The sequence below is a fragment of the Hylobates moloch genome, unplaced genomic scaffold, assembly GCF_009828535.3.
Source record: "Hylobates moloch isolate HMO894 unplaced genomic scaffold, HMol_V3 SCAFFOLD_13, whole genome shotgun sequence".
Taxonomy (NCBI): domain Eukaryota; kingdom Metazoa; phylum Chordata; class Mammalia; order Primates; family Hylobatidae; genus Hylobates; species Hylobates moloch.
In genome coordinates, this window is record NW_026652288.1 from 48396302 (window position 1) to 48420189 (window position 23888).

The 23888-nt window shown below is 43.6% G+C and overlaps 2 protein-coding genes across 8 annotated transcripts in view; one reads left to right on the forward strand and one right to left on the reverse strand.

The window, feature by feature from the left end:
* RBMS2 (RNA binding motif single stranded interacting protein 2) overlaps positions 1-23888 on the reverse strand; it is a 120292-nt gene that overhangs the window by 63110 nt on the left and 33294 nt on the right. Inside the window, exon 1 of one of the 7 annotated variants that reach the window (XM_058427008.1) lies at positions 17739-18016. The exons of the other annotated variants lie outside the window; for them this stretch is intronic. The gene's annotated coding sequence lies outside the window, so the exon portion shown is untranslated. Of the gene's footprint in view, positions 1-17738; positions 18017-23888 lie in introns of those variants that run through there. 7 annotated transcript variants of the gene reach the window in all.
* Positions 16447-17311, forward strand: LOC116480902 (large ribosomal subunit protein eL8-like). Its single transcript, XM_032753227.2, has one exon. It carries the CDS (start codon positions 16448-16450, stop codon positions 17246-17248), a length of 801 nt encoding a protein of 266 aa, XP_032609118.1. The 5' UTR covers position 16447; the 3' UTR covers positions 17249-17311.

Consider the following 23888-nt stretch of genomic DNA (forward strand, 5'->3'; position numbering starts at 1 on the left):
GTAGTCCCAGCTACTCGGGAGGCTGAGGCAGGAGAATGGCATGAACCCCGGGGGGCGGAGCCTGCAGTGAGCCGAGATTGCGCCACTGCACTCCAGCCTGGGCGACAGAGCGAGACTCCGTCTCAAAAAAAATTAAAATAAAATAAAAATAAAAATAAAAAAATAAAAAAAGACTCAATTTTTAAAGACTCTTGGTCAGATGCAGTGGCTCAAACTTGTAATCTCAGCACTTTGGGAGACCAAGGCGGGTGGATCACTTGAGCCCAGGAGTTTGAGGCCAGCCTGGGCAACATGGTAAAACCTCGCCTCTACTAAAAGAAATACAAAAATTAGGCTGGGTGCAGTGGCTCACGCTTGTAATCCTAGCACTTTAGGAGGCCATCGTGGGCAGATCACCTGAGGTCAAGAGTTTGAGACCAGCCTAGCTAACATGGTGAAACCCCATCTCTACTAAAAGTACAAAAATTAGCCGAACTTGGTGGTGTGCGCCTATAATCCTAGCTGCTGGGGAGGCTGAGGCAGGAGAATTGCTTAAACCTGGGAGGCGGAGGTTGTAGTGAGTAGAGATCACACCACTGCTCTCCAGCCTGGGCGACAGAACAATCTTTATCACATACACACACAAAAAAAGAAATACAAAAATTAGCCAGACATGATCGTGCATGGCTGCAGTCCCAGCTACTCAAGAGACTGAGGTGGGAGGATGGCTTAATAGAGTGATACTCTGTCTCAAAAAAGACTCCTGGCAGAGTGCGGTAGCTCACGCCTGTAATCCCAGCACTTCGGGAGGCCGAGGCAGGCAGATCACATGAGGTCAGGAGTTGGAAACTAGCTTGGCCAACATAGTGAAACCCCGTCTCTGCTAAAAATACAAAAATTAGCCAGGCGCCTGTAATCCCAGCTACTCAGGAGGCTGACACAGGAGAATCGCTTGAACCTGGGAGGATGAGGTTGCAGTGAGCCGAGACTGCACCACTGCACTCCAGCCTGGGGGATAAAGCGAGACTCTGTCTCAAAAAAAAAAAAAAAAAAAGACTCTTAATTTTAAAAGAATAACTATTACTGATATTTGGCACTTGTTGTATATGGTGCTAAGTATTTTATTTATTTTTTGAGACAGGGTCTTGCACTGTCACCCAGGCTGGAGTGCAGTGGCATGATCATGACTCACTGCAGCCTTGACCTCCCAGGCTTAAGCAAGCCTCCCACCTCAGCCTCCCGAGTAGCTGGGACTACAGGCACTTGCCACTACATTTTTTAATTTTGTAGAGACACACTATGTTGCCAAGGCTGGTTTCGTACTCCTGGGCTTGAGGGATCCTCCTGACTCCGCCTTCCAAAGTGTTGGGATTACAAGTGTCAGCCACTGCACCTGGCCTGTGCTAAGGATTTTATATCTACCATCTCAGTTATCCTACCTCTCTTGCTTTCCTTCTGCTTTTACGTGTGGCTGCTCACTCTGAGAAGGGAGTGACGCTTCTGGGAAATAGAAATGTCCTTTCCACACGGGTGTCTTCACACATCTTTATACGCTAAATTCCAGTCATCCAACTAATCTTAAATCTGCCGTTTCCTAGCATCCTGCTTTGAATTTGAATAATCAATCAAAGTTTCCTTTTCTGTCTGGTAACCAAGTGGGTACCTGTCTAGGTTTCATTGGCAGATCCAAAGTCAAAAAAGCCCCAGCCTTGAGACTACTTCCAACCTCCAGGGAATAAAACTGAAATTCCTGCATTTCACACAAAAAAATCAGTGAAATACTAGAAGTTTTTTAAAACATTACCTCCTTTACATGCCTACATTTCTAAGGCAATACATTAGCTTTTAGTTAATAAATCAAACTCCAAGACTCGTCATCACACTACCAGGCTTTTCATGCCTTCCTCTGTCACCCAGGCTGAGTGCAGTGGCACGATCTCGGCTCACTGCAACCTCTACCTCCTGGGTTCAAGCGGTTCTCCTGCCTCAGCCTCCCAAGTACCTGGGACTACAGGCGCATGCCACCATGCCCGGCTAAGTTTTGTATTTTTAGTAGAGATTGGGTTTTGCCATGTTGGCCAGGCTCGTCTTGAACTCCTGACCTCAGGTGATCTGCCCACCTCGGCTTCCCAAAATGCTGGGATTACAGGTGTGAGCCACCATGCCTGGCCTCAAGTACTCAAATGTTTACTAAGTGAATGAATTAACCCATGTTTATTCTGAAAGCATTCAACATATATACATCAAGCAGGTAATCTCAAATTCTGCAAGTCTAAAATTAATTTCTGTACCTTTTCCTGAACTCCCTTATTTCTAATATCTCTTAACTTGTCTGACTGCCTCTGTTCTCCTACACCTCCAAACCACCCTCAATAATGCAGCTAGCATTAGCCTTCTCAAGTATATGTGATCATGTCATTTCTCTCTATATAAACCCATTAATGTTGCCCATTCACTTCCAGTCTACTTCATAAGAAGACTCATACCTAGAATACTCTTTTATTGGATTTCTTTACATATTTCTTTGCTACATGATGATATGCTACCATCCCTTACTTCTAAAAGCAAATCTAATATCATCCCAGACATCTAAGATTTTAGGCCACATGTGATGGCTCTGCTTAAATCTTGAAATCATGAGGGGCACAGTACAATTATGAGTCCTCTTCTAAATACTACTAATTCAAATGACTTCTGCCATTCCACCTAATGAGCATAAACCAAGGTTATGAGTAAAAACCTGCAAGGTTTCGTTTTCTAGGAGCCAAATAAAACCGCATGCCATTCAAAGGAGTGAAGCAAACTGATGGATGTTAGAGCAGAGATCTATCCCTTTTTTCTTTCTTTTTTTTTTTTGAGACAGGGTCTTGCTCTGTCACCCAGGCTGGAGTGCAGTGGTCCACGATCATAGCTCACTGCAGCCTCAAACTCCTGGGCTCAAGTGATCCTCCTGCTTCAGTCCCCCAAGTAGCTAGGAATACAGATGCATGACACCATACCTGGCTGATTTCTAAATTTTTTGCTATGTTGCTTAGGCTGGTCTTGAACTCCTGGCCTCAATCCTCCTGCCTCAGCCTATCCTTTCCCTTCCTCCCTTCCTTTTATTATTTATTTATTTATTTATTTATTTGATACAGAGTCTTGCTCTGTCACCCAGGCTGAGGTGCGATGGCGCAATCTCGGCTCACTGCAACTTCTGCCTCCCGGATTCAAGCGATTTTCCTACCTCAGCCTCCTAAGTAGCTGGGATTACAGATGTGCGCCACCACACCCAGCTAATTTTTGTATTTTTAGTAGAGACGGGGTTTCATCATGTTGGCCAGGCTGCTGTCAAACTCCTGATCTCATGTGATCCACCCACCTCGGCCTCTCAAAGGGCTGGAATTACAGGCATAAGCCACCATGCCTGGCCTTTTTTTTTTTTTTTGAGAAAGGGTCTCACTCTGTCACCCAGGCAGGCTGGAATGTAGTGGCACGATCACAGTTCCCTGTAGCCTCAACCTTCCAGGCTCAAGTGATCCTCCCACCTCAGCCTCCTGAGTAACTGAGACTACAGGCACACGCAACCACACCTGGCTAATTTTTGTATTTTTGTAGAGACAAGGTTTCACCATGTCGCTCAGGCTGGTCTCAAACTCCTGAGCTCAAGCAATCTGCCCACCTCAGCCTCCCAGAGGGCTGGCATTACAGGCATGAGCCACTGCGCCTGGTCTAGTCTATCCCTTTCTTAAGAGAAAGCTGGAGAACCGACAATTCAGCCAATTCAGGTCTTCTAATAACCCTGACATTGATTCTCACATGAAAATGACATTTAGGACATATCAATAAATAGCAAATGAGATTTAAGATTTAGAATCTGCTGCAGTTTATGAAATCCACCATAGTACAGGAGGATTAAGGAAAAAATCTGGCTCTTCATTTTCTTTTTTTTTTCCTTTTTTTTTTGAGATGGAGTTTCGCTCCTGTTGCCCAGGCTGGAGTGCAATGACATGATCTCAGCTCACTGTAACCTCCACCTCCTGGGTTCAAGTAAGTCTCCTGCCTCAGCCTCCTGAGTAACTGGGATTACAGGCAAGCACCACCACGCCCAGTTAATTTTGTATTTTTAGTAGAGACAGGGTTTCTCCATGTTGGTCAGGATGGTCTCGAACTCCTGACCTCAGGTGGATCTGCCTGCCTCAGCCTCCCAAAGTGCTGGGATTATAGGCGTGAGCCACCACACCCTGCCTGGCTCTTCATTTTCTAACATAGGGCCTGACATAAGACTGATGGCCCCTGAGAACCATTTCAAACTAGTATGAGTGATAATACAGTCCTATCCTTCCCTTCCCCAGAACATTCATTAATCTGAGGGAAAGGCTGGTGGGACATGGACATAAAAATATATAACTCCTTCATCTTTCACCCAGAAAAAGAAAAATCGAATTCCCCTGTACCGTAGCAGAAACTTCATGTTTCCTGTCTTACTGAGTCATATGAAACTAGGAGAAAAGAGAGTGTCCTTCCATTTGCTCTCTTTCAAGAGATTATAATGATAGAAGGAGGGTGGCACAATGCCTACTTCCCAATCACTAGGTTTTCATCAGATCTTTTAAGAGAATGATCCAATCAGATGAGCTACTTGCAATTATAATCTAGTATAAGTAAAACATTGTCTTTAAAGAAGCTGTATTTCTGGCCCAGCCCAGTGGCTCAAGCCTGTAATCTGAGCACTTTGGGAGGCAGAGGCAGGTGGATCGCTTGAGGCCAGGAATTCAAGACCAGCCTGGCCAACATGGTGAAACCCCGTCTCTACTAAAAATAAAAAAATTAGACGTGGTGGTGCACATCTGTGATCCCAGCTACTCAGGAGGCTGAGGCACAAGAATCACTTGAACCTGGGCGTCGGAGGTTGCAATGAGCCAAGATCATTCCAGCCTGGGTGACAGAGTGAGACTTTGTCTCAAGAAAACAAATCAAAACAAATAAAGAAGTTGTATTTCTGAAAATTAAGCTCTCCGATCAAGTGCTCATTTAGTCTAGTTTCATAAAATTTATGAATCCTGTATCCATTCATTTGCCATCAAAGTCATCCTCACCCTGGGCCCTTAACTGTGAACTGCCAGAGCAGTAGAAAACTCAATCCCACGTCTGATACCTAGCTAAGTTCCTGGCACATAATAGGCACGGATATTTGTTAAAATGAGTGAAATAAACACAGGGTTTGCTAATGTGTATCATGTTAATAAATCCCTAAAAAGTCTCACAGATACATAATCCAGCAGCCTAACATCAAAATTCCTAATGCAACGGGAATGTGGATGATCCACAAAACATATTCCTGGGGCCAGTGGTCTCCAGGACATACAACATATCTGAACGTTTGCCTAAAATACATTATTTCCTGGGTTCCAAATCATTGTATCACCTAATAAGGGAAAGTCTACTTTCTCTGAGAAGTAACAGACCCCATAATAATTACCCATGAGATGGAATACTATGCAGCCATAAAAAATGATGAGTTCGTGTCCTTTGTAGGGACATGGATGAAACTGGAAAACATCATTCTCAGTAAACTATCGCAAGGACAAAAAACCAAACACCGCATGTTCTCACTCATAGGTGGGAATTGAACAATGAGAACTCATGGACACAGGAAGGGGAACATCACACTCCGGGGACTGTTGTGGGGTGGGGGGAGGGGGGAGGGACAGCATTAGGAGATACACCTAATGCTAAATGACGAGTTAATGGGTGCAGGAAATCAACATGGCACATGGATACATATGTAACAAACCTGCACATTGTGCACATGTACCCTAAAACCCTAAAGTATAATAAAAAATAAAAATTAAAAAAAAAAAAATTACCCATGAGATCCTTTGCACTATTTCAGTCATTCAGCAAATATTTGTTTGTTTGTTTGTTTTTTGAGACAGAGTTTCACTCTGTTGCCCAGGCTTGAGTGCAGTGGCGCAATCTCAGCTCACTGCAACCTCTGCCTCCCAGGTTCAAGCAATTCTCCTGCCTCAGCCTCCCAAGTAGCTGGGATTACAGGCATGTGCCACCAGGCCTGGCTAATTTTTGTATTTTTAGTAGAGATGGGGTTTCACCATGTTGGCCAGGCTGGTCTCGAACTCCTGACCTCATGTGATCTGCCCACCTTGGCAGCCTCCCAAAGTTCTGGGATTACAGGTGTGAGCCACCACATCCAGCCAAGCAAATATTTGAATACCAACTATGTACAAACACTACTTGTACATATGCTGTGGGGACTCACAGATGAATGGTGTATGAGTGAAATATTTCATAATGTATTTATTTATTAACATGCTCCACAGGGAGGTACATAATAAATTTAAATGCACATCCACAAGGAGTCACTAACAAGTTCACAAACTAGAGCTTACAATCTAGAAAAGTAGCAGAATGGGCTGGGCGCGGTGGCTCACATCTGTAATCCCAGCACCTTGGGAGGCCAAGGTGGGTGGATCACCTGAGGTTAGGAGTTCAAGACCAGCCTGGCCAACATGGTGAAACCCCGTCTCTACTAAAAATACAAAAAAATTAGCCAGGCATGGTAGTGGGCACCTGTAATCCCAGCTACTTGGGAGGCTGAGGCAGGAGAATCGCTTGAACCTGGGAGGCAGAGGTTGCAGTGAGCTGAGGTCATGCCATTGCACTCCAGCCTGGGCAACAAGAGCGAAACTGTCTCAAAAAAGAAAAGAAAAGAAAAGTAGCAGAACAAAATGTTTGTGCTAATGGTATAGGAATCTGAAAGAAGACACAATTAATTCCTGAGGGTGAAGTCTCTCAAAAAAGACACTTGGGCCTTGAAAGGATAAGCAGAACAAATAATTATTTTTTTAAAATAGAGACAGAGACTCATTATGTGCCCAGTCTTGTCTCAAACTCCTGGACTCAAGCAATCCTCCTACTTTGGCCTCCCAAAGTGCTGGGATTACAGGCATGAGCCACCATGCCCAGCCAGAACAATAAACTTTTTTTTTTTTTTTTTTTTTCAGATGGAGCTTCGCTCTCATTGCCCAGGCTGGAGTGCAGTGGTGTGATCTCAGCTCACTGCAACCTCTGCCTCCCAGGTTCAAGCGATTCTACTGCCTCAGCCTCCTGAGTAGCTGGGATTACAGGCACCCGCCACCATGCCTGGCTAATTTTAAAAATATTTTTTAGCAGAGATGGGGTTTCACCATGTTGGCCAGGCTGGTTTTGAACTCCTGACCTCAAATGATGCCACCTGCCCTGGCCTCCCAAAGTGTTAGGATTACAGGTGTGAGCCACCGTACCTGGCCCAGAATAATAAACTTTTAATGGACAGCCATCAAGGAAATGCAAATCAAAATCACAACAAGCTATCACTTTATACCTACTAGAATGGCTATAATAAAAAAGACAGGTAAGTTCTGGTAAGGGTGTAAAGAAATTGGAAATTGGAAACCTCGTATACCGCTTATGGCATTGCAAAACGATGCAGCTGCTTTGGAGGATAGTTGGGCAGTTCCTCAAATGTTTAAAGCATAAAGTTACCACGTGACCTAGCAACTCCACTGCTAGGTATACACCTAAGAGAATTGAAAACATGCCCACACAGGGCCAGGTGTGGTGGCTCAAGCCTGTAATCCCAGCACTTTGGGAGGCTGAGGCAGTCGGATCATTTGAGGCCAGGAGTTTAAGACCAGCCTGGCCAACATGGTGAAGTTCTGTCTCTACTAAAAATACAAAAACTAGGCCGGGCGCGGTGGCTCAAGCCTGTAATCCCAGCACTTTGGGAGGCTGAGGCAGTCGGATCATTTGAGGCCAGGAGTTTAAGACCAGCCTGGCCAACATGGTGAAGTTCTGTCTCTACTAAAAATACAAAAACTAGGCCGGGCGCGGTGGCTCAAGTGAGGTCGGATCATTGAGGCCAGGTTTAAACCACCTGGCCAAATGGTGAATTCTGTCTAATAAAAAACAAAAATAGGTCAGGCCCAGCACTTTGGGAGGCCGAGGCGGGGGGATCACAAGGTCAGGAGATCGAGACCATCCTGGCTAATACAGTGAAACCCTGTCTCTACTAAAAATACAAAAAAATTAGCCGGGTGTGGTGGCAGGCACCTGTAGTCCCAGCTACTCAGGAGGCTGAGGCAGGAGAATGGCGTGAACCCGGGAGGTGGAGCTTACAGTGAGCTGAGATCGCACCACTGCACTCCAGCCTGGGCGACAGAGCAAGACTCTGTCTCAAAAAAAAAATAAAAATAAATAAAAATACAAAAATTAGCCAGGTGTGGTGGTGCATGCCTGCAATCCCAACTACTCGGAAGGCTGAGGTATAAGAATCACTTGAACCCGGGAGGCAGAGATTGCAGTGAGCCAAGATCGTGCCACTGTACTCCAGCCTGGGCAACAGAGTGAGACCCTATCTCAAAAAAAAAAGAAAAGAAAAAAAAGGGAAGAAAACATATGCTTACACAAAACCTGTACACAAATTTCACAGAAGCACTATTCATAATAGCCCAAAGTGGAAACAAGACAAATGTTTATCAACTGATAACTGGATAAATAAAATGTGATATATTCATATGATGAAATATTTATTCAGCCATAAAAGGGAAGAAAGTACTGATACATTGCACAATGTGAAGTAAGCCTAAAAACATTATGCAAACAGACAGAAGCCAATCACAAAGGACCACATGTTGCATGATTCCATCTATATAAAATGTCCAGAATAGGGCAATCTATAGATATAGAAAGTAAATTAGTGACTACCTAGGGCAATGGGAGAGGAGTAATGGGAGGATTAAGTGGTGATAGGTAAGTGGGTAGGATTTCCTTTTGGGGATAATAAAATGTTCTAAAATTGATTATGGTAGTGGACGCAAAACTGCATATACTAAGAGCCACTGAATTGTATACTTTAAATTTATGATGTGTGAACTTTAAACTGTGTGATGTGTGAATTATATCTCAGTAGAGCTGTTATAAAAATGTGATGAGGTGCATGTTTATAGCAGCACAATTTGCAACTGCAAAGATACGGAACCAACCTAAGTGCTCATCGACCAACAAGTGGATAAAGAAAATGTGATGTATATACACCATGGAATACTACTCAGCCATAAAAAGGAACAAAATAATGTATTTTGCAGCAACTTGGATGGAGCTGTAGGCCATTATTCTAAATGAAGTAACTCAGGAATGGAAAATCGCATATTATATGTTCTCACTTATAAATGAGAGCTAAGCTATGAGGATGCAAAGGCACAAGAGTAATATAATGGAATTTGGGGACTAGGAGGGGAAGGCTGGAAGGGGTGTGAAGGATAAAAGACTACATATTAGGTACAGTGCAAACTGCTCAGGTGACAGGTGCACTAATATCTCAGAAATCACCGCTAAAGAACTTATCCATGTAACCAGAAACCACCTGTAACCCCAAAAACTATTGAAATTTAAATATGTAGTTTAAAAAATGTGATGAGGGCCAGGTGTGGTGCCTCATGCCTATAATCTCAACACTTTGGTAGTCTGAGGCAAGTGGATTGCTTGAGCCCAGGAGTTCAAGACCAGCTTGGGCAACATGGCAAAGTCCCAGCTCTACCAAAAAAAAAAAAAAATTAAAAATTAGCTGGGCATGGTAGCATGTGCCTGTAGTCCCAGCTACTCAGGAGGTGGGAAGATCACTGAACTTGAGAGGCTGAGGATGCACTAAGCCATGATTGCACTACTGCACTACAGCCCAGCAACAGAGCAAGACTGTCTCAACAACAACAAAATGTTATGAGGATGGGTAGACAGAAGAAGACATTCCAACCACTAAAACTATCTTGAGACGTTAGGTTACCAGAGGTTACCATGAACTGGCAAAGAATTCAGCTTAGGTGGCATCACTCTACTTCATTTCCAGGTAGAAAAGTCAGTCACAAGATAAATATATTTTATTGAAGCTCAAATCATGTAAGAGAAAGAAACAAATATTTCCTGCAACTCCTCTTCCTGAAAACAATGTAAAACAAGAAAGGCATCTCTAAAACAGAGCCTGAGGCAGAGAATACACGCCACATAACTGCCAGCATAGATAGGTTTTTTTTTGAGACAAAGTCTCGCTCTGTTGCCCAGGCTGGAGTGCAGTGGTATGATCTCAGCTCACTGCAAGCTCCACCTCCTGGGTTCAAGCGATTCTCCTGCCTCAGCCTCCTGAGTAGCTGGGATTACAGGCATGCGACACCACGCTTGGCTAATTTTTGTATTTTTAGTAGAGATGGGGTTTCACCATGTTGGTCAGGCTGGTCTCGAACTCTCGACCTTGTGATCCCCCCGCCTTGGCCTCCCAAAGTGCCGGGATTACAGGCGTGAGCCACCACCCTGGCCTATAGCTGGTTTTAAAAGGTGACTCTATGGCCAGGCATGGTGGCTCACACCTATAATCCCAGCACTTTGGGAGGCTGAGGTGGGTGGATCACTTAAGGTCAGGAATTCGAGACCAGTCTAGCCACCATGGTGAAACCCCGTCTCTACTAAAAATACAAAAATCAGCCAGGTGTGGTGGCGCATGCCTGTAATCCCAGCTATTTGAGAAGCTGAGGCAGGAGAATCACTTGAACCTGGGAGGTGGAGGTTGCAGTGAGCTGAGATCAAGATCGCACCACCGCACTCCAGCCTGGGGGACAGGGCAAGACTCCATCCCTCCCCCCTCAAAAAAGAGGTGACTCTAGGCCAGGTGCGGTGGCTCACACCTGTAATCCCAGCACTTTGGGAGGCCGAGGCGGGTGGATCCTTGAGGTCAGGAGTTCGAGACCAGCCTGTACTCTACCCTGGGCCATAGAGCAAGACTGTCTCAAAAAAAAGAAAAAAAAAAGGTGACTCTCAGTACTTTTTTTTTTTTTTTTGAGATGCAGTCTCGCTCTGTTGCCCAGGCTGAAGTGTAATGGCATGATCTCAGCTCACAGCAACCTCTGCCTCCTGGGTTCAAGCGATTCTCCTTCCTCAGCCTCCCAGGTAGCTGGGATTACAGGCGCCCGCCACCACGCCCAGCTAATTTTTTTGTATTTTTAGTAGCGATGAGGTTTCACCATGTTGGCCAGGCTGGTCTCGAACTCCTGACCTCAGGTGATCCACCCACCTTGGCCTCCCAAAGTGTTGGGATTACAGGCGTAAGCCACCGCACCCGGCCTTCATGGACAATTTGAAATGAAGTATGGGGCTGGGTGTGGTGGCTCATGCCTGTAATCCCAACACTTAGAGAAACCAAGGCAGGAGAATCATTGAGGCCAGGAGTTTGAGACCAGCCTGGGAAACACAGTGAGATAATGTCTCTATATAAAATTTTTCAAAAAAGAAATTTGGAGGCTGAGGCAGGAGAATTGCTTGAACCCAGGAGGCGGAGGTTGCAGTGAGTTCAGATTGTATCATTGCACTCCAGCCTGGGTGACATAGTGAGACTTCATCTCAATAAATAACTAAATAAATAAAAATAATGAAATGAAATATGGAACGGTTAAAAAATAAATAAAGAGGCCAGGTATGGTGGCTCACGGCTATAATCCCAACACTTTGGGAGACAGAGATGGGAGGATCGATTGAGCCCAGGAGTTCGAGACCATCCTGGGCAACACAGGAAGACCCTGCCTCTACGAAAAATTTTAAAAATTAGCCTAACATAGTGGTGTGCACCTATAGTCCTAGCTACTCAGGAGGCTGATCTGCGAGGATCACTTGAGCCGAGGAGGTTGAGGCTGCAGTGAGCCAAGATTGGGCCACTGCACTCCAGCCTAGGCAACACAGTGAAACCCTGAATAAAAAAAAAAAAAAAAGAAAAGAAAAACAAGAAAAAAAAAAGAAACACAGGGACAGTCAATGGTTTTCGTTAATTATAAGCCCCATTTAAAAAAAAAACAAAAACCCACACTTTAAATATGTTCAAATCAGTAGTCTAAAATGACACCAAAAAACAGTTAAAGGGATTTAGTTTATCATTTTACCTCAATCATCAAAAAGTCTGCTAGAGCCAGGTGTGGTGGCTCATGCCTGTAATCACAGAACTTTGGGAGGCCAAGGTGGGAAGATCCCTTGAGCCCAGCAGTTTGACATCAGCCTGGGCAACATGGCGAAACTCTGTCTCTACAAAAAAAAAAAAAAAAAAAGAGAAAAATGCAAAAATTAGCTGGGCATGGTGGCATGTGCCCGTAAGTAGTCCCAGCTACTCTGGATGCTGAGGCGGGAGGATCACCTGAATCCACGGAGGTTGAGGCTGCAGCGAGTGGTAATCATGCTACTGCACTCCACCGGGATGACAGTGAGACCCTGTCTAAAAAAAAATAAATCTACTAGATTTAAGCATTGATCTAATAAATGAAAATGGAACCCAATCAAGAGAATCTTGTATCATCTTTTAAAATTTTTTATGTTTATTTTATTTTTTGACTCTTGCTTCTCTCTGGATTGTTATCATCTTAGGGAAAAACACTTATTCCCTACTCCAGATGTTTCTTTCCATGTAGACAGCCAAGCGTTTAGCATATCACCCCTCCCTTTTTAGTGACTAGAAGAAAAACACAGCTCCTTCTTTCCTATTTTGAGATCCAGCTAGCTGCAGAGAGTATACACTCAGCTTTGCTACTCTGAACTCGTCAAATTTTACAGGGGTAAGTGCCCACACGAAGTGCATAGGTTTTTGTTTGGTTTTTAAGTACTGCTTGTATTTAGGTGGATAAATCTGTCTAATTCCGGATTCAGTATTAGAACATCTACTAGCCCACAAATATAAGCTATCTTCTTGAATATTAGTTTTATTAGTAATAAGTGTTACTTTATTTCCATCTGTCAAACTTTTTTCGTATTTCTTAACTGGATTAAAGTAAGAGGAGTGCTTCCAATTGAAACCCTCAAACCCCAACAATCTTTTAAGTGCTATGCAAATATTATTTTTGGTAATTGAAATAGTGGGGTAAAGGTTAGAGTACAGCCCTACCAGTTTGCAAATCCTATTATTTGTAAAATAATAATTTAATAGTAATTCAATCTGAGTTAAAGTAAATCAATTTCATTCCTAATTAATGTCTTTATTTTACAAATGAGGGAAAATCAGATTCACTTTTTATATAACTACTTAATTTTTCACTGTTCATTCAGCAACTGAATAGGCAAGGAATCAATGTTTACTCAATTTTTTAAAAAGTATTTTTCTTGACTATAAATCCCATTAACCAACAGAAAATGGTTAAAACACTGGCTCAAAAGTCGCAGAGACTTAGGGGTTTTGGGTTTTTTTTTTTTTTGAGTCAAGGTCTCACTCTGTTGCCCAGGCTGGAGTGTAGTGGCACAATCCTGGTTCACTGTAGCCCCGAATTCCTGGGCTCAAGCAATCTTCCCACCTCAGCCTCCCGAGTAGCTGCGACTACAGGCGCATGCTACCACACCTGGCTAATATTTGAATTTTTTGTAGAGACTTAGTCTTGCCATGTTACCTAGTCTGGTCTTGACCTCTTGGGTTCAAGTGATCCTCCTGCCTTGACCTCCCAAAGTGCTGGGATTACAGGCATGAGCCACCAAGCCCAGCCAATATTTAGGTTTAATTCTACCATTGTCTTGTATTAGCTGTGTGACTTTGGATAAGTTGCTTGACCTCACCTATAAAATGGGGACAGTTAACAGCACCTATGAAATAGGACTGTTGTGGGGATTAAAATAAATGCAGGTAGCCAGGTGTGGTTATTCTTGCCTATAATCCCAGCTACTCTGAAGACTGAGGTGGGAGGATCACTTGAAGCCAGGAGTTCGAGATCAGTCTGGGCAACATAGTGAGACCTTGTCTCTAAAAAAACAATTTTTAAAAAATCAGCTGGGTGTGTTAGTGTACACCTGTAGTCCCGGCTACATGGAAGGCTAAGGCAGGAGGATCACCTGAGCTCAGGTGTTTGAGGCTGCAGTGAGCTATGATCACACCACTCCACTCCAACCTGGGAGAGAAAGTGAGATCCCCTTCTGCAATAAATAAATAAATATATACATATAGGTAAGTACAAATAAATACATACATACATGTAAAATTCTTATCATGGTGTCTGAAACATAAAAGGAGCTGACATCTATTCATTCAATAAATATTCAATGCCCACTTTAGAGTACTAGGTACTATGTTAGGTACCAAGGACAAAATGCTTAGCTAAACCAGACATGGTTCTGGCCCTAATAAAATTTTCAGGGGTATTTAGTGGGGAGAGAGACATTAATCAAATAATCATAAAATAATTTAATAATTACCCACTGTGATAAATGGGCTACCAAAAAAAACAAAAAGAAGGGTGTGGCCTATTTTCATTAGACTAGTCAGAAAGATGACATTTAAGTATGAAAGACTTCAAGGATGAGAAGAAACTAGCCATTCGGAGAATGAAAGAGATCATTCCAGAAAGAGGGAGCGCACGGTTAAAAGCTATAAGGTGGGACTTTGGAAGGAATAGAAGGCCAGTGAAGTCGGAATGTAATGAAGCATCTGGCCTCTCAGTTTTTAGAAGGTTTATGTGAGTTAAATTTTATAAAGGGCTTAGAACAGTAACTGGTATGCTTAGGAAGCTGAGGAGGAGAATCGCTTGAACCTGGGAGGCAGAGGTTGCAGTGAGCTGAGATCACGCCATTGCACTCCAGTCTGGGCAACAAGAGCGAAACTCCATCTCAAAAAAAATTAAAGAACAGTAACTGGTATGTAAAAATACTGTCTATTATATAAAATAAAACTAAGAAAACAAGGTAATTATTAACTCCAGGGAAAACAAAACTTGAACAAAGGAACTATTAGCATATTATACAGCTTAGCTAGAAATAATACTTATAAAATCATAATAATATAAATATTGAATACTGGTTTAACTAAAAATCATGACACAACTTATACATGGAAGCTGGGAAGAAAGGGGCAGCTGGAACATAAGGGCACGGGGTTTAAAAGAAATAAATCTTTACCCTCTATAACAGAAAGGCAATATCTGATTTGCTGAATCAATACACAAACATAGACTTATAGAATTGCTGAATTCTGGCTGGGCACAGTGGCTCACGCCTGTAATCCTAGTACTTTGGGAGGCTGAGGTGGGCGAATCACTTGAGTTCAGGAGTTCCAGACCAGCCTGGCCAACATGGTGAAACCTCATCTCTACTAAAAATACAAAAAGTTAGCTGGGCGTGGTGGCGGGCACCTGTAATCCCAGCTACTTGCCAGGCTGAGGCAGGAGAATTGCTTGAACCTGGGAGGCGGAGGTTGCAGTAAGCCGAGATTGCGCCACTGCACTCCAGCCTGGGCAACAGAGCAAGACTCTGTCTCAAAAAAAAAAAAAAAAAAAAGAATTTCTGAATTTTATATAATTAACAATGAATTATTTGAAAAGAAAATTAAAACTGTTCCATTTCTAATAGCACCAAAAATATTAATATGCTTAAGAATAAGGTTAACCAAGGAGGCAAAAGACTTGTACAGTGAAAGCCAAAAATATTACTAAAAGAAATTGCAGAAGACACAAATATATGGAAAGACTCCATGCTCATGGATTTGAAGCATTAACATTGTTAAGATATCAGGGCCAGGCGGGGTGGCTCACGCCTGTAATCCCAGCACTTTGGGAGGCTGAGGCGGGTGGATCACGAGGTCAGGAGTTCAAGACCAGCCTGGCCAAGATGGTGAAACCCCATCTCTACTAAAAATACAAAAATTAGCCGGGCTTGGTGGCAGGTGCCTGTAATCCCAGCTACTCAGGAGGCTGAGGCAGAGAATCGCTTGTACCCGGGAGGCGGAGGTTGCAGTGAGCCGAGATCACTGCACTCCAGCCTGGATGACAGAGCGAGACTCCGTCTCAAAAAAAAAAGATATCAGTACTACTCAAAGCAATCTGCAGATTCAATGTAATCCATATCAAAATCCCAAAAATGGGCTAGGTGTGGTGGCTCATGCCTGTAATCTGCAGATTCAATGTAATCCCTATCAAAATCCCAAAGATGGGCCAGGTGTGGTGGCTCATGCCTGTAATTCCAGGCACTTTGGGAGGCTGAGGTGGGGGATCACATGAGGCCAGGAGTTCGAGACCAGCCTGGCCAACATGGCAAAACCCCATCTCTACTAAAAATACAAAAATTAGCTGGGCGTGGTGGTGCACGTCTGTAATCCCAGCTACCTGGGAGGCTGAGGCAGGAGAGTCACTTGAACCCAAGAGGTGGAGGTTGCAATGAGCCGAGGTCATGCCATTGCACTCCAGCCTGGGCAAAAAGAGCAAAACTCTGTCTCGAATAAATAAATAAATTAATTAATTAAATAAAATAAGCAAAAGACTTGAATAGATTTATCTCCAAAGAAGATTTACAAATGACATTTCACAAATGTGAAAAGATGTTCAACATCACTAATCATTAGAGAAACAGAAATCAAAACCATGGGATACCACCTCGCACCCATCAGGATGGCTACTTACCAAAAAAAAACGTCTCTCTCCTCCCACCGCCCAAGATGCCGAAAGGAAAGAAGGCCAAGGGAAAGAAGGTAGCTCTGGCCCCTGCTGTCGTGAAGAAGCAGGAGGCTAAGAAAGTGGTGAATCCCCTGTTTGAGAAAAGGCCTAAGAATTTTGGCACTCGACAGGACACCCAGCCCAAAAGAGACCTCACCCGCTTTGTGAAATGGCGCCGCTATATCAGGTTGCAGCGGCAGAGAGCCATCCTCTATAAGCAGCTGAAAGTGCCTCCTGCGATTAACCAGTTCACCCAGGCCCTGGACCGCCAAACAGCTACTCAGCTGCTTAAGCTGGCCCACAAGTACAGACCAGAGACAAAGCAAGAGAAGAAGCAGAGACTGTTAGCCCGGGCCGAGAAGAAAGCTGCTGGCAAAGGGGACGTCCCCACGAAGAGACCACCTGTCCTTCGAGCAGGAGTTAACACCATCACCACCTTGGTGGAGAACAAGAAAGCTCAGCTGGTGGTGATTGCACATGACGTGGATCCCATTGAGCTGGCTGTCTTCTTGCCTGCCCTGTGTCGTAAAATGGGGGTCCCTTACTGCATTATCAAGGGGAAGGCAAGACTGGGACGTCTAGTCCACAGGAAGACCTGCACCACTGTCGCCTTCACACAGGTGAACTCGGAAGACAAAGGCGCTTTGGCTAAGCTGGTGGAAGCTATCAGGACTAATTACAATGACAGATACGAAGAGATCCACCGTCACTGGGGCGGCAACGTCCTGGGTCCTAAGTCTGTGGCTCGTATCGCCAAGCTCGAAAAGGCAAAGGCTAAAGAACTTGCCACTAAACTGGGTTAAATGTACACTGTTGAGTTTTCTGTACATAAAAATAATTAAAATACAAATTTTCCTTCAAAAAAAAAAAAAGCAGAAAACAACAAGTGTTGGTAAGGATGCAGAGAAATTGGAACCCTTGTGCAGTGTTGAAAACAGGACAGTGGTTCCTGAAAAAGTTAAAAATAGACTTACCATATGATGTAGCAATTCCACTTCTGGGTATATACCCAAAAGAATTGAAAGCGGTGTCTCAAAGGGACACTTGAATGTATTTGTACACTCACGTTCATAGCAACATTATTCACAACAGCCAAAAGGTAGAAGCAACCCAAGTATCCATCAATGGGCAAATGAATAAACAAATATGTGCTATATGCTGTACATACAATGAAACATTATTCAGGGTGAAAGGCAAGGAAACAATGACACATGCTACAACATAGGTGAACCACGAGGACATTAAACCAAGTGAAATAAGACAGTCACAAAAATATTGTATGATTCCACTTACATAAAGTACGTAGGATAGTCAAATTCATCGAGACAGAAAGTAGAACAGTGGTTGCCAGAGGCTAGAGGGAGAGGAGAATGTGGAGTTGTTTAATGGGTATAGAGTTTCAGTTTTGTAAGATGAAAAGAATTCTGGAGATGGGTTGCGCAACAATGTAAATGCACTTAATGCTACTAAACTGTATACTAAAATGTTTAAGATGAGCCAGGCAAGGTGAGCACCTCACGCCTGCAATCCCAGCACTTTGGGAGGCTGAGGTGAGTGGACTGCTTGAGGTCAGGAGTTCAAGGCCAGCCTGACCAACCTGGTGAAAACTCGTCTCTACTAAAAATACAAAAATTAGCCAGGTGTGATGGCAGATGCCCGTAATCCCAGCTACTTGGGAGGCTGCGGCAGGAGAATCACTTGAACCTGGGAGGTGGAGGTTGCAGTGAGCCAAGATCATGTCACTGCACTCCAGCCTGGACAACAGGGCAAGACTCCGTCTCAAAAAAAGAAAAAAGTTCAAGATGGTAAATTTTACATCATGTATATCTGTCACAATTAAAAATAAAAATAGGCCAGGTGCAGTGGCTCACGCCTGTAAACCCAGCACTTTGGGAGGCCGAGGGGGGCAGATCATGAGGTCAGGAGTTCGAGACCAGCCTGGCCAGCATAGTGAAACCCCGTCTCTACTGAAAATACAAAAAATTAGCCAAGCATGGTGGCACACGCCTGTAGTCCCAGTTACTAGGAAAGCTAAGGCAGGAGAATTGCTTGAACCCACCAGGCAGAGGTTGCAGTGAGCCAAGATCACGCCACTGCACTCCAGCCTGGGAGATAGAGCGAGACTCCATCTCAAACAAACAAACAAACAAAAAAACAAGAAAGAAGGAGAGAAGGAGAGAAAGCGAGAAAAGAAAGAAGGAAGGAAGGAAGGGAGGGAGGGAGGGAGGGAGGGAGGGAGGGAGGGAGCAAGGAAGGAAGGAAAAGATCTTACTAAGAAAAAGAGTAGGAGGTAAGGAAACAGAGACTCTATACGGACTACTCTTTCAAGAAGCTCAGGCCAGGCATGGTGGCTCATGCTTGTAATCCCAGCACTTTGGGAGGCTGAGGTGGGAGGATTACTTGAGCCCAGGAGTTCAAGAACAGCCTGGGTAACATGGTGAAACCCCATCTCTACAAAAATACAAAAATTAGCCGGGCAGAACTCCTGACCTCAGGTATTCTGCCTGCCTCGCCCTTCCAGAGTGCTGGGATTTTTTTTTTTTTTTTTTTTTTTTTTGAGACAGAGTTTCTCTCTTGTCACCCAGGCTGGAGTGCAATGGCGTGATCTCAGCTCACTGCAAAATCCACCTCCCAGGTTCAAGTGATTCTCCTGCTTCAGCATCCTGAGTAGCTGGGACGGTGTGCGCCACCACACCCAGCTAATTTTTGTATTTTTAGTAGAGACAGGGTTTCTCCATGTTGGCTAGGCTGGCCTCAAACTTCTGACCTCAGGTGATCCACCCACCTGCCTCAGCCTCCCAAAGTGCTAGGATTACAGGTGTGAGCCACAACACCCGGCCAATTGTTAACCTTAATGATCATTTACTATGTGCCAGGCATTCACTACTGACAGCTCAATAAAGTGGATACTATTAGTATGCCATTAGATATGGAGTTATGGGGGAAAAGAAGGTCAAGGATAATATTAAGGTTTTTGATCTGAGCATATGGAGGAATGAAGTTGCCACTTACTGAGACGGAGAACAGTTTTGGCAGGGCAGGGAGGAAAAGAGCAGGCAGGAGCTCTGTTTAAATATGTTAAGTTTGAAATGTCTAATAAATGTCTAAATGGAGATGTCAGGTGTGATGTTAAATATATAAATCTAAAATACAGGAGGGCAGTCCAAGTTGAGAGTTCCGTCATACGGGTGCTGTTCAAAGCTATGAGACTGGACATAAATTTTTTTTTTTTTTTGAGATGGAGTCTCCCTCTGTCACCCAGGCTGGAGTGCAGTGGCACAATCTCGGCTCACTGCAACCTCTGCCTCCTGGGTTCAAGTGATCCTTCCACCTCAGCCTCCTGAGTAGCTGGGACCACAGACATGCACCACCACGCCTGGTTAATTTTTGTATTTTTGGTAGAGACGGGGTTTCACCATGTTGCCCCAGCTGGTCTCAAACTCCTGAGCTCAAGCAATCTGCTCACCTCAGCCTCCCAAAGTGCTGAGGTTACAGGCATGAGCTACTGCACCCGTCCAAGACCTGGATAAAACTATGAAGAGAGAAGTATAGACAGAAAGAGGCTCAAGGACTGAGTCCTGCGGTACTCCAAGGTTTAGAGGTCAGGAAAATGAGGAGAAACTAGGAAAGGAATCAGAAAAAGAGAGGCCATAGAAATGAGAAGAAAACCAGGAGTGTGGCATTTTATAAGTCAAATGAAGAAAGTTTCTCAAGGAATAGAGTGATCAGTTGTGTCAAGTGTTGTCGATAGGTTAAGATGAAAGTTAAGAAATAAACATTTACTGGGGCTGGGCACGGTGTCTCACGCCTGTAATCCCAGCGCTTTAGGAGGCTGAGGCGGGTGGATCACGAGGTAAGGAGATCGAGACCGTCCTGGCTAACACAGTGAAAACCTGTCCCTACTAAAAATACAAAAAATTAGCCGGGCATGGTGGCAGGCGCCTGTAGTCCCACCTATTCGGGAGGCTGAGGCAGGAGAATGATGTGAAGCTGGGAGGCGGAGGTTGCAGTGAGCCGAGATCGTGCCACTGCACTCCAGCCTGGGTGACAGAGCGAGACTCTGTCATAAAAAATAAATAAATAAATAAATAAACATTTACTTAATAACATGAGTCACTGCAGACTTTCAAAAGAGCAGTTTTGGTGGAGTGGTAGGAATAAAAGCCTAATTAGTTTGGTTTCAGAGGGAATGAGAGAAGTCTGACATTATCAAAAAATGGAAAGGATGTAAATCTATGACAAATTTTATACACTGTTGATGGAAACAGATTTGGTACAATACTTTGTTAATAAATTTAGCATTATCTCCCAAAGTGGAATATTCGCATACCTGATGGCTCACCAATCCCATTCTTAGGTAGAAACCCAAGAGAAACTCTAGCACAAGGATACTACATACAGAAGAATGTTCAGAACAGCAATTTCAAAAATAGCAAAAATGAATAAACACAATCTAGAAACAATCCAAAAATCCATTGATAGGAGAATGGATAAATTACAGTATATTCACAAATGAAATATTGTAAAGCATGAAAAATGGATAAACCACATCTACATGCAACATGAATGAATTGTGAACACACAAAACTGAAGGTAAAAAAACAAAAACAAAAACAGACAGAAGACTATGTGCTGCAATAAGACACTACAGCAGTGGTTGCAAGCACAGATTTGGAACTAGATTACCTGGGTTCAAATCCCAGTTGGGCCATTCACTAGCAGTATGATTTTCAAACTCTCTGTAACTCACTTTTCCTCATCTATAAGATGGGAATAATAATAATGAAGTTGTAAGGATTAAATAAGATAAAATATAGTTATATAACTATATATTATGTAGATATAATTATATACAGTTATACAAAGTACTTAGAAAAGTGCAAACAAGTTAATTAAACATGATTTTAAAACTATGTTTTTTTGGGGAAGACTTTCAGTCCAAAATGGCAGTATAGAAGTAAACTGGCTTCACTTTCTTCCACAGAAAACTAAAACTATATTTTTAAAAAGTAACAGGGCTGCTGGGCGCAGTGGCTCATGCCTGTAATCCCAGCACTTTGGGAGGCCAAGGTGGGCGAATCACTTGAAGTCAGGAGTTCGAGACCAACCTGATCAACATGGTGAAACCCTGTCTCTACTAAAAACACAAAAATAAGCCAGGTGTGGTGGCATGCACCTGTAGTCCCAGCTACTCAGAAGGCTGAGACATGAGAATCGCCTGAACCCGGGAGGTGGAAGATGCAGTGAGTTGAGATCACGCCACTACACTCCAGCCTGGGTGACAGAGTAAGACCCCATCTCAAAAAAAAAAAAACAAAAAAAAGTTATAGGGCTGGGTGCCATGGCTCACACCTATAATCCCAGCACTTTGGGAGGCCAAGACAGGAGGATCGCTTGAGGTCAGGAGTTCGAGACCAGCTTGGGCAACATAGCGAGACCCTGTGTCTACAAAAAAATTTAAAAATTAGCCAGCTGTGGTGGTGAGTGCCTGTAGTCCTAGCTACTTGGGAAGCTGAGGCAGGAGGATCACTGGAGCCCAGGAGTTCCAGGCTGCAGTGAGCTACAATCATGCCACTGCACTCCACTATGGATGACAGAGTGAGACCCTGTCTCCACAAAAAATTTAAAAATTAGCTGGGCATGGTGATGCACATCTGTAATCCTAGCTACTCAGGAGGCTGAGGTGGGAGGACTGCTTGAGCCAGGGAGGTCGAGGCTGCAGTGAGCCATGATCGAGCCACTGCACTCCAGCCCAAGTGACAAAGTGAGACCCAGTCTCAAAAAATAAAATAAAATAAAATAAAAAGCAAGAGAGTAATAAATACAGAATTTAGGACAGTGGTTGCCTCTAGAAGAGGTGCAGAGGATGAGATGGAGAAATTCATGTGTACGTAATTTATGGGCAACGAATCTAGTCTAGTACTTGAGAGTACCTCTTACAGGTGTTCGTCTATTATTACACTTTATAACTACATGTAAACTTTTGTATTATCTGACAATATATTCAAGATAATAAAAGAAAAAAGAATGGAAGGAAATAAATTGGAGACAGCAAGTATATATGATTCTTGAATAGATAGCTCTTTCAAGATGTTTTACTGTAAAGGGAAGAAGAGAAATGAAACAATGGCTAGAAGAAGAAAAAGGTTTTTTTTTTTAATTTAAATTCTTTTTTCTTTTTTTTGAGACAGAGTTTCACTCTTGTTGCCCAAGCTGGAGTGCAATGGCACAATCTTTGCTCACTGCAACCTCCACCTCCCAGGTTTGAGCAATTCTCCTGCCTCAGCCTCTCTAGTATCTGGGATTACAGGCATGCGCCACCATGCCTGGCTAATTTTGTATTTTTAGTAGAGACGGGGTTTCACCATGTTGGTCAGGCTGGTTTCAAACTCCTGACCTCCGGTGGTCTGCCTGCCTCGGCCTCCCAAAGTGCTGAGATTACAGGTGTGAGCCACCGCCTGGCGAATGTTTTTTTCTTTTTTGTACTCCATAGGTTCACAATTTTTAGACAGAAATTCGTTCTTGTAGCCCAGGCTGGAATACAATGGCACGATCTTGGCTCACTGCAACCTCTACCTCCTGAGTTCAAGTGATTCTCCTGGCTCAGCCTCCCAATTAGCTGGGATTACAAGCATGCATCACCATGCCCAGCTAATTTTATATTTTTAATAGAGACAGGGTCACCATGTTGGCCAGGCTGGTCTCGAACTCCTGACCTCAGGTGATCTGCCCACCTCGGCCTCCCAAACTGCTGGAATTACAGGCGTTGAGCCCACATTTTTTTTTTTTAAATAAGAGAAAAACAGCCAATATATAGGCTGATATGTGATTATAAACATTACCAATACTCAAAATAATTCGACAAAATATATCAGTACTTTTTTTTTTTTTTTTTTTTTTGAGATGGAGTCTCATGCTGTCACCTGGGCTGGAGTCCAGTGGCAGATCTCGGCTCACTGCAGCCTCTGTCTCCCAGGTTCAAGTGATTCTCCTCGCCTCAGCCTCCCAAGTAGCTGGGATTACAGGTATCCACCACCACGCCCAGCTAATTTTTTTGTATTTTTAGTAGAGACTGGGTTTCACTATGTTGGCCAGGCTGGTCTCGAATCCTGACCTCTGATCCGCCCGCCTCAGCCTCCCAAAGTGCTGGGATTACAGGCATGAGCCATCACGCCCAGCCAATATATCAGTACTTTAAGATGAAAAATTCAAGGTCAGAAAGACTAAGACACTGGCACTGGTCACACAGCTAATACTTGACAAAGCCACATTTAAATTCAGATCAATCAATAAATAATTACTTAAAAAATAAATTCAGATCTATCTAACTCCGTATTTCAGGGTTTGTACAGAACATAATGCTTCCTTCCTTTGCTTAACCTTGATTTAGTGCCTACCATAGGCACTAAATGTGACAGCTTAATCACATTTATTAGGATATAT

Coding starts and splice junctions, on each gene's coding strand:
- LOC116480902 (XM_032753227.2), top strand. CDS start 16,448: ATGCCGAAAGGAAAGAAGGCCAAGGGAAAGAAGGTAGCTCTGGCCCCT.